We start from the raw sequence: 10686 nt of genomic DNA on the forward strand, positions 1-10686 counted from the left end.
GCAGTGAGAGGGGCCTGTGTAATCTGCCGGCACTGCTGGTGACCAAGAAGATACTTACTGAATGGTTTATGCTCTGTTAACCGGGAGTTCCTGATAACATGACATTTCCTATACCATCCCACCCTTCCTGGGACACTTGTGGCTGATCCAGCTGTGGGTGAGTCCCCCAGCTCCCTGTGGCAGCAGGCACTGCCCTGGGCAGCATGTGCAGTGCTTCCCAAGCCTGTCAGGCTGCGCCACGTTCGCTTACATGCAGCTTTATAAAGAGGAGGTGCAGAAGCTTTCCCTGGGGGTTTGGTCTGGAGTTTGGTCCAGTCTTTTCCCCCAGAACAGCCTTTGCTATGGCTGGCCTGAATGTCTCCATTGCTTTCTTTTTCCTGGTGGTTGGGGTGTGCCAGGTGCTCAGGCAGCTTTCCAAGAGGCTTCTGTCTCCTGGAGCATATGGCTGCCTTGCCAGAGAACTTGCTGGCTCGTTACAGCTGTGCATGAGCTTCCTTGAGCTGAGGATGCTGGTGGAGATTGGCCCATGGGGTGGTGGCTTTGGTCCAGACGTGGTCCTTACGCTGCTCTTCCTCCTCTTCGCTGTTCATGGTGCCTCTTTTGATGGAGCATCTGCCAACCTGACTGTCTCTCTTCAGGAGTTCCTTCTCCTTGAGTCCAGCCTAGCAGCAACTGCTACCAAGCTGCTGGCCCAGGGTGCAGGCATGGGCATGGGCTGGGCTGTCACCAAGCTCTACTGGTCCTGGGAGCTGACGCAGTTCCACCTCATCCAGAACCTGATAGCGCCAGAGTGCAACTCCTCCATCCACACCGCTCTGCACCACGCTGCCTTTGTGGAAGGAAGCTGCTCTTTCCTTTTCCACCTTGTCCTTCTCAAGCTGCGACAGAGTCACCCAGTGTACCAGGTCCCTGCACTGGCAGCAACTGTCACCTTCTTGAGCTACATAGGTAAGCAGCACTTGGCTTTCTAAGTCACTTACAGATATACCTAATTTGCCAGGGAGGAGCAGTTCCTTTTTCATCTTCAGGTGAAATTGTTACCTCTCGAGAGGTAACAATTACCAAGATGTTTGTTTTCTACTTATTTTGCAGAATATCCATTAGGCAGCAGGTGAAACGCTAGCATATGAGAAACCATAGCTTGTCCCAAGACTGGGACTGCTTTCCTCAAATGATCCTGCACTGAGCTCTTCCCACAAAGCTCTGGGTGGTAAGGGTGGGATTTCCCCATGTGCTGCTATTATATGGTACAAGAGATGCAGCTACTGGCAGGCAGGAGAGGTCGTGGGTCTCCTGGCCCAGCTTTGCATCAGTCTTTCAAAGCATGCAATTGAGACTGCTGGCCATGCTTCTCTTCCTGTGCAGCTGGACCGTACACAGGGGCCTTCTTCAACCCTGCCCTGGCCACCGCCGCCACCTTTCACTGCTCTGGGAGCAGCTTTTGGGACTACATCTGGGTGTACTGGCTGGGGCCCCTCACAGGTGAGATCTGCCAGGGAGTTCCAAAGGGCAGGGATGGGGATCAAGGTGCAAGGCAGAAATGCTGGCCATAACACAAGCTGTTCCTGGCAAAGCACTGAACTTGGGTCTTGCCATTTGCAAGTGTCCTTCTCTGTCCTTCCCTGTCACTTGAATCATCTCTTTGCTATCCATTTTGTAAGTTTCTACCTGGGAGACAGGAAGACTCTCCCCAAAGCCAAAGTTTGGGAGAGATGAAGCAAGGATGTTTTAGGGCAACAATAGGCTGAGCTATGCTGTAGAGGTTGTCCACAGCTTTCCAGATGATCACAGGGAGCTGGGTAAGTGTTGCTTTAAATGTAGATAGCTGAGACAGAAGAGTGCTGGCGTGGTTTATGGCTCTATCTTTGGGTCAAAACAAGCCTTGCTTGTTACATTAAGGATACAGTGGTTAAATTCTTCAAGTAATTTAGCAAGGGTTTCTCAGACGTCGGTGGGGACTCCAGTGGTGCTGGGCTATGTTTTGGTCATGATGAAGGTTGTGGGGAAGGACCTGAAAATCACTGCTGAGCCCTGGGGAGGAGGGTGGAGGTGCTTGGTGCAGCACACAGAAGATGTCCATGCTCTTGTTTCAGGGATGCTCACTGCCCTCCTGCTATTCCAAGGCAACATCCCACGACTCTTCCAGAAAAACCTCCTTTACAGACAGAAGAGCAAATACAAGATACCCAAGGCAAAGTTGGTGGTGCAGATGGAGGGTGACGAACCGCAGAGGAAGAGTAAAGGGGAGAAGAGCAACTCCAAGCCCTGTGCCTGAGCCATGCATGGGGGCCCAAGAGGTCCCTGCAGCCCCTCTCCTGGGAGTGGGTTTCTCCTCCCACCCATCCTTCATCCTGCCCGTTCATTCCCTACCTCAGGGTGAAATACTTTGGAAGCATCACAAAGGAATCAGCCAGGCTGGGCTTGCAGGACATCAGAATCCCTGAGCTCCTTTGAGAATAACTTGAGAGTCACCCTGGAGAGCCCAGAATGTTTCAAGCCTGCGTGACTAGCTTGGTGGGGGAAAAACCCCAATACTTTTGCATAAATTGCTGGTTGTCTTGTATTGCCAGGAAGCTTACAGAAAGTCAGGACCATCCCGTGGGTAGGCTTGAGCAACTCCTGAGTTATTGCAGTGTGAAGTGCTCGAAATAACCCAACTTACAGCCATAAAAACACAAGCGTAAGCCAGTAACTGCCTTGGAAACTTAGAATGAGGAAGAAGCGGGCTTGATCTTTCAAGTTACTGAATGTGGATACTGGTCAAAAATGGGTGTTCTTTGAGTTAAACTGAGATCATTGGATTGAACAGGCTGAATCTGGCAGTTCTTAGGAATTTAAACTGCTTCAGGACAAGTGAGTTCACTGGCCAGAGGAGACCCCGCTCCCCTGTGGACATGGTGCTTAGCCTGAGATTCATGTGCTGTAAAGCATCAAGATACAGGAAGTGTGCGTGGTTAAAAATGAGACCTGGGCAGCCAGTACGCACTGGTGTGGGTGAACAAATGTGTCCCCGGCTCCTTTCTGTGTCCACATGGAGTATTCTTGAAGGTGAAATTACAGTTCATGGAAATTGCAATGAAAATAAATGTTGTGATTGGCATTTGGGTGAGTGATGTCGCTGCTCCGAGCAATGTGGGGGGTGGTCAACACATCTGATACCATCTGAGACACTGCTGAGAATCCCAGACTCCCAGACTGGTTTGGGTTGAAGGGACCTTAAAGCTCATCCAGTTCCAACCCTTTGCCACAGGCAGGGACACCTTCCACTAGAGCAAGGTGCTCCAAGACCTGTCCAACCTGGCCTTGAACACTCTCAGGGATGGGGCAGCCACAGCTTCTCTGGGCGCCCTGTGCGAGTCCCTCAGCACCCTCACAGGGAAGAGCTTCTACCTTATATCTAACCTAAATATGGGTTTCTCTCCACAGGCAAGAGCTGGTCAAAAATGACCATCTCATGCATTTTGCAGAAAGCAGTCAGTTTTGCAGGATCTCTCTGGGCAGAAAGTTCCTGAGCTTGAATGTATTCTGGGTGCATCATGGCTCTTTTGGGCAGTCTGTGGTTTTCATGGGAGTGTGCATGCGATGCTCTTGGTTGTACAAGTGCCCTGCCATGGGTCACCTTAGCAGGCACTCAAGCAGGGAAGATCTGCTTCTGTTTACTGAGGTGCAAGCAGTGAATAGCAAAGTGGCACCTGGTTAAAAACCAGAGAAGGTGTCAGATGCAGGTTTGATACCTGGTGTCAGTTCTGCTCTTCCCTGCAGCCCTGCTTATGTCCTCTGTGGGGTTTGGGGGGACAGACTGGCTATGCTGACTGTAGGCTGCTCATCTCCCTTGCCTGTGTGTGGGATTGCCCTCTGGGGTGAACTGCAGACTGCCAAGGAACCCAAAGGGGGAGCTGGGCCTCTGCAAGCCACGAGACCATACCATGTCCCAGCAGGAGAAATGAGGGAAGGGACCACAACGCAGTGATCTGTGGATATGCCGCAGACATGAAACTTTATGGAACAAACAACACCAAAAACCCATATGGCAAGCATCCCCAAAACAATGCCCATGCATTGTGCTGGGGTGGATGCTCAGCACTGCGAGTCATTCCTGGGGAAGAGCAGTGGGAGTGTGGTCTGTTTCTTATCCTATTTAAGCTGTGAGCAGCAGACAAAGTGCCTTTGGGTGGAAACCGAAACCTTTGATGCTCTGATGCTGGCCAAGGGAGAGCCTGAGATGCTCAGATCCTCTTGTAGGTTTTTACTGAACCTCTTCTGGATTGGGAAGCATGCTGAAGATCCTGATCTTGGGTTTCTGTTTATCCGGACTCATTTGCTGGCTCTGCTTTTGATTCAAGGGTAAGTGTAGGCCATGAAAAGTATGGCTAACAAGTCCACCACAGCCCGTTCTTGTATTGTGCCCTTGGCACAGCACAGAATATTCCTACAGAATAGTGGCTCCAGAGTGGTTGGTCAGGATGTCTGGCTGCAGAGATGCTCACGAGACATCTCCCAGAGGCAGGGGTATTTAACTCGCAGTCTGACACTGTGGGGTTGGCATCAGCTCCAGGATAGGATGCTGAGCCTATAAATGCAGTGTAGGAGTGCAGCATCCGAGGGCAGTGTGAACCACAGAGCCAGGGAGAAAATGCTGATTTTTCATCTTCTTTTTCCCCTGGACATTTTCAGGTGTCTGAGGCCTGTTTCTTGGGCTGCTGGGCAGACTGGTGTAATTGCAGGGAACTCCATAGGAGTGATGGTGAGCATTGTTATTTTTAATTAAGAAGCTGCTTTTCCACAACAGTAGCATTAAGGCACAGTGGAGGAGAGCTATGGCAGGGCAGACAAACTTGTTCCCAAGCTGTAAATCAAGCTCCACAGCTCTGATTTACAGCTTGGTCCTGCACTGCTGCGATCTCGGGTTACCCTCCTGGTTCTGCCCCGCATCGCCTCCTCTAAGGGCTCAGCTGCCAATGGGGGGTTTGCCCTGTTTGCTCAGGGCCTACCTGGAGGAGTTGTGTCATGTTGCACCCCTGGGAACCCCTGTTGTAGCACGTCCTGCTCTGCACCAGTGGACCCAAGAGCTAATGCACAGCCTTGCGTGGACAGAGGTGTGCAGGGGCTCTCGTGGGCAGGTGCCTCACTGTCCTTGGCAAAGACAGCTGGAGAGCCATTCCTGGATGGGACAAAGAGGCTCAGTTTTGGGTGCCCTTCAACTTGTTCTTCAGGGCGTTGTCCTGCTGGGAGAGACTGGGCTGGTGGGTCTGGGGCTGCTTCTGGGCAAACTGCTTCTTGTAGAGGATGCTGCTGTACTGCAGCTCTGGGGTCACCAGCCGCCGGCACGTGTGCTCCATCTCCTTATGCAAGCCCTGCTTGAGGTTATAGCCCAAGATCTTTGCATTGCCGTGCTGCAGTGGGCGCAGGGAAGAGTCTTTGATGTCCTTTGGGGCCACGCTGCCTGTCCCTTGCAGGCAGGACCTCGCCAGCTCTGCCTGCCTGACCCGAAGTGCCTTTACTTCCTGCTGCATGCGTTCCCTGCCAATGTCCCTGTCAATCCTTTCCCAGAAGGTTCTGTTGAAGTAGATGTAGATTTCCCAGTCCAGCCTATTCCAGTCCTTTATCTTCTCCACAATGCTGTCTGGCAGGGGCGACTTGGTGCTGCTGTCCCTGATGTTGAGCGGGAAGGAGACAACGCTGTCCAAGTCCCAGCACAACATCTCCTTCAGCAGCACCATGGACTCATCAAAGTACTCTGAGATGAGAAGCAAGTCAAAGGATGTCTCAATGACCTTCAGCATGAGTTGCACCCGCTCAGCAGAGGCCTCTCCATCGGGGTTGAAGCCAAAGTCAAACGTCATGAGGTTCTTGGCATAATGGCTGTCACTGTTTGCAGGGTTGTAGTAATGGTAGGGCTGGCTGAGGAACTCTTCCAGGCTGCGGGCACGGGAGAAAGCTGATGTGCCCTTGTAGTACACAAAGGAGGACTCCATGAGCTGCACAGGGTTCCTCAGGATGGAGAAATAGACAGCGGAGCTGGACACCACTTTCTGCACCTGCAGAGGGGAAAAGGAGGTTTTAAAGGGGGGGCAGGGAGAAGGGTCCTGCTCGCTCACAGTCCTGTGCTCTGGAAGCAGAAACACTGGGTGAGGTTGCAGATGAGGGGTGCTGGGGTGCAGCTCACCAAAGGAACATTTGTGCCAGTTGTGGGAGCCCCAGAAGAGGTACACAGGGAGTGTAGTGACTAAAGCTCCCTACTATATGCTTCTGCAGCTGGGTGGCCTGTCAGGGCTTGCGTTATGTTCTAACTCCTTGCCTTTCGCAGATCTGTGAGATAAGACATCTCCAAGGGCCCACCAGACAAGAATGAGATGATAGCACCTGACTGCTATAGTTGCTATCTCCTGGCTTGTCTCGGGTCACAGTGCAATGATTCATCAGACCTAATCATGGAAGCTCTTCAGAGGTGCCCATAATGGGCAAGGTACAATCCTGTCTCTCTTTAGCTTCAACCCTGAGAAGTCTACATGCTCTACAGGTTGGTCCCACCTGGCTCCCCACCAGCTTCTCTCTCTCTTCCCCATTCCCCCGTCCCAAGGCATCAATGGCTTTGCCCATACCTCTGGCTGCAGGAACCGCATGTGGTGGCAGAGGATGTTGAACCGCTGAGGGTTCCAGGGGGAGAAGCCCTGCACGAAGCTGGCCAAGAAGTGGCGTGGGTAGAAGAGCTGGTTACCCCCTCCGTTGGGGAAAGCAAAGGTGAGGTTGTGCGTCTCGCCGAAGCGGAAGAGGATGTTCATGACGGTGCTGCTGGCACTCTTGTGGACCTTCAGGAAAACAATGTCAGTCTTGGGCTGACATCTCTGCCCTTGAGAGGAGACTCCTCTGCCCTGCTGGTCTCCAGGTGTCACCTCCTCAACCTTAGGGACTTTTGTCTGGCTTGGGAATAATCCCCTCTCCGTGTGTGTCTTGTGGAAGTCCTCTGCCTGTGGAGCCTGAGCAGGATTTGGCATGGTGTATTTAAGTGAGCTGCCCCACTGGTCTTGGGGGGAATCTATGGCTTGAGGCTGAGGCTTGCTCTGTACCACCACCTGTGTCACTGGTGGTGGTGACAGTCTCTGGTGCTCCTCTGTGGTCATCCTGTTTGCAAAGGTTATGAACTTGCTGATGACAGCACCAGCATCTCCCAACACTGTGGAGGTTCCCCCGGGAAGACCTGGAGAAGGGCCCTCTCTGGTTGCTTTTCTCAGGCCAGGAAGCTGGGATTTCAGCCTCGTGGGTGACAGCTGAGCTTTCACCTTCTTGCTGCTCTCCACAGGCGGCAAGGTCCAGTGCTCGTCTTGGCTGCCTGGGCTGGTTTCCAGTGGGGTCTCCTGGCTGAGGTATGGTTGAGACTGAAGAATGTCTTGTGTGCCCTCACTCAAGGTGGTGTCGGGCACGGGTTTTCTCTGCCAGGACAGGGAGCCATCCTCCCACAGCAGGTCAGGGGTCTGGAGGGCATCCCTCAGCTGCTTCTGGCCATGGTCTGTGGTCTGCTGCAGGGCACGCTCCAGCTCACACTGGCAGCTTCTGTAACAGAGAGGGTACAAATCTGAGATGCAGAGGATGGAAAGAGGGCAGCTCCTCTGCAGCCCACTGAACCCCCCTGCAGGCAGCCCAAACCCTGTTCCCCCAGCTCTCTTGGGGTGGGTGTTCTTGCTGGTGGGTGTAGGACTCGAGCACTGCCCTGGGAGGTTGCCTTGGGTGCAAGAACTTCCCCTCCTGTCTGAAGAAGACACTGTTGGGTGGTTTTCAGGCGGGCAGTTCTGAGCCCACAGCAGTGGTCAGTGAAAGGCTGGAGGATGAGGTACAGGTTTGCAGTCCTGCCTGTGACCTACCTGGCAGGCTGCAGCTTCTCTGCAACCTGAAGCATGACCAAGAAGAGGATGAGGAGGCTGAAGAAGACCCAGAGTCCACCTGGCTGGCACCTGTATATTGCTTTCAGCTTCCTGCAGGGAAACAGACATTGCAGGCCAGTAGTAAGTAGGACAAATGTGAGGCAGAGCGGAAGGGTGCCTTGAGGCTTTTTAATTGCATTGCTTTTCGAGGTAAGGTGGCATCTCCATGGGTGGAAGAGGTGCACGGGCAGTGTTAACCAATGCACCTCAGAGCTGTGCTCCAGCGGTGTAGTCTAGTGGAAATTTCCAGCTGGGACACGAATATCACACTGCAGGGCAAACAGTGATAACCTCACAGTGCCTTGGCTGCTCAGGAACACCTCGCCGGAGCAGCCTCAGCTCCCGCTGTGGCCGCAGGAGCAGGCACCGCTTGCGTTTTCCCTGCCCTGCCTGGCCTGGAAATACTGGCACTGTATCCTTATAAACAAAGAGTAAATCTTTGTTTTCCCTGCTCTCTGAGGCCTGCCATTGGAGGTGATTGCCACCTGCTCCAGCTGTGGCTGCAGATATGATGTGTGGAAAAGCTGTCCTGCCCTGAAATGCAAAAATCCAGCAAAAGGACAAGTCAAGCCTTGCCCTTCTGTGCTCCTTGTCCACCCTCTCCAAAACAGAGGCTGTGGAAGAGTGTACCTTACTCTAACATGCCTTGCAGGTGAGTGTGCAGAGCTGAGAGTGGTGAGCCATTGCCTGACCCAAGGCAGGAGGGATCAGCATCTTACTTGCCCTGCCAAGATCTTTGCATTCTTCTTCCTTTGCTGTTTCAGGCCTTACAAAAAGGGGAGATTTAGATTAGACATTAGGAGTAAGCTCTTTCCTGTGAGGGTGCTGAGGCCCTGGCACAGGGTGCCCAGAGAAGCTGTGGCTGCCCCATCCCTGGCAGTGTTCAAGGCCAGGTTGGACAGGGCTTGGAGCAACCGGGTCTAGTGGAAGGTGTCTCTGCTCATGGCAGGGTGATTGGAAGCTTTAAGGTCCCTTCCAACCCAAACCATTCTGTGACTCTATGTTATTTTTCTGCCTAGCAAGCAGGGGAGCAGAGCTGCCCTTGGAGCTTCACAAGAAGAGAGAGCCCTGTCAACCCAGACCTCCCTGTGTTTATGCAGAGCAGAAGCACTCCTCTGCCCACTGCCATCATCACTTCAATCTCCAACCATTTATCAGCACAGAGGAGCCTACAAGGAGATGACCTCTAGGTAGGATGGAAACACAATTTTCCTTACTGAGGTAGTATTTTACTTAAACAGATAAATAAGTTAAAAATCCACTTACGTGGTCAAGTATCTCCTGAATCTGAGCATGGTGAGCTGGAGCCTCGGCTGAGGAGCGGGCAGTTATCGGCACACCAGGAGAATGGAAAGCAAACACCCAGAGCCTGGCTTGTGTGCCTGCGGCCTTGTCGCCCCTCCCCGAAGAGGACCTGCTCCCTGGTGCCTGCCCCAGGGAGTGACCAGCCTCTGCTCCAGTGAATGGCACAGTTACATGGCCCTGGCCTCAAGGGCTGTTGGCAGCAAGCTGCCTCCTCCAAAATATCTGCCCCAACAGGCAGGGCAGTGGGCAGGCTGTGGACGCTGCAGGCATGGCCATGCCACCAGTGTCTGCATCCCTGCCTTACTCCTTGGCGTCAGCCATGGCTGCTGATGTTCTGCTTTGACCCCTAGTGTCCTCCTGCTCTGCTCTTTGTAGTTGTCCCTTCTTTTCCCTTCTTGCATCCTGCTTTTATGTCTTGACAAGGCTGAGGTCAGAGATGGTTTGGACATGAGTGTTTAGTCTTAATAATCTCTGTGTTGATAGTCTGCAGGTCTGTGCTGCTGAGACCCTGTGCAGTCTGTGTCGTACCTGCATGCCATGGAGATAATCCTCTCCAACGCAGCCTGGCTCCATCAACCCTGGGCTGAGGTAACAGCAGTCCCCAGCACCCTCCTTTATTCCCTCTCACCATACTTGCTGCTCCAGGTCTACAGCCAGCCTTTTGACCAGGCTTTTCCTTCTCATCCTTTCCCTTCAAGGCTCGTCCCAGTCATGGTTGGTCCCGCTCATATTTGGGCACCAGATGCCCGGGGCAGTGGTGGAGACAGAGTACGTGTGGCTGTGACATGTGCCATGAGGACCAGTGGCTTAGCCTGTGCAACAGTACTTGAATTTGGCAGTACCAGACTCCCCACATCTCCTGGAATCAGTGGGGAAGACTCTGGTGATGCTGCTTTCCCTTCACCCATGCCCACGGGTCTCAGGAAATGCACACGAGGCAGATAAGTCACTTCCAGCCCAGACCCTGGCTTTCTTGAGGGACTAAAGACCAGCTTCTTCCTGGCCCTGACCTTGCAGGCAGGCAGGCAGGCAGCCATTCCCCTCACCGTGGCACAAGCAAGCGCTGCCTCTCCCTGTCCACCTCATCAAAACCACAAGTTTGTTGTGGGGCTGCGGTGCTCTCCACCCATCCTGTGTCCCTGCTATCTGCCTCGGCTGGCAGTTTATCTGGGAGCCCAGCGCTGGGCGAGAGCCATGGGGGAGCTCCCTGTCTTCAAATCCCTCTCTACTGTTAGGACTGAGAGCTGGTGCTTCTCCCCTTTCCTTCTCTCTGGACAACTATGGCACATGCGATCTTGGGAGGGCACAGGAGGTGGCTGAGGGCTCAGGGGGTATTCTATTGCTGTAGGGCATGGGCCACCTTGCCTGCAAGCATCCAGAGACTCTTCAACATGCGAGTGCCCAGACAGGCTGGATCTTCCTCCTCTTTGGTTGTTTCCTTTCTCTTGGTTGTCTCTTGTGG

At 53.2% G+C, this 10686-nt stretch overlaps 2 protein-coding genes across 2 annotated transcripts; one reads left to right on the forward strand and one right to left on the reverse strand.

Moving 5' to 3' along the window:
* The first annotated feature begins 33 nt into the window (after nucleotides 1-33).
* Nucleotides 34-2935, forward strand: LOC133275316 (aquaporin-12-like). The gene is made up of 3 exons (XM_061465199.1): nucleotides 34-948; nucleotides 1366-1482; nucleotides 2094-2935. The coding sequence occupies exons 1-3, from the start codon at nucleotides 204-206 to the stop codon at nucleotides 2273-2275; spliced, it is 1044 nt and encodes a 347-aa protein (XP_061321183.1). The 5' UTR covers nucleotides 34-203; the 3' UTR covers nucleotides 2276-2935.
* Nucleotides 2936-5066: 2131 nt separating this feature from the next.
* On the reverse strand, nucleotides 5067-9545 carry LOC133275386 (uncharacterized). The gene is made up of 4 exons (XM_061465356.1): nucleotides 9529-9545; nucleotides 7860-7970; nucleotides 6603-7743; nucleotides 5067-6038 (listed from the first exon to the last, which is right to left on the reverse strand). The coding sequence occupies exons 1-4, from the start codon at nucleotides 9543-9545 to the stop codon at nucleotides 5181-5183; spliced, it is 2127 nt and encodes a 708-aa protein (XP_061321340.1). The 3' UTR covers nucleotides 5067-5180.
* Nucleotides 9546-10686: the final 1141 nt, after the last annotated feature.

The sequence above is a fragment of the Pezoporus flaviventris genome, unplaced genomic scaffold (assembly GCF_033815535.1).
Source record: "Pezoporus flaviventris isolate CSIRO_AGI_PZ_B2104156 unplaced genomic scaffold, CSIRO_AGI_Pfla_v1 ptg000040l, whole genome shotgun sequence".
Taxonomy (NCBI): domain Eukaryota; kingdom Metazoa; phylum Chordata; class Aves; order Psittaciformes; family Psittacidae; genus Pezoporus; species Pezoporus flaviventris.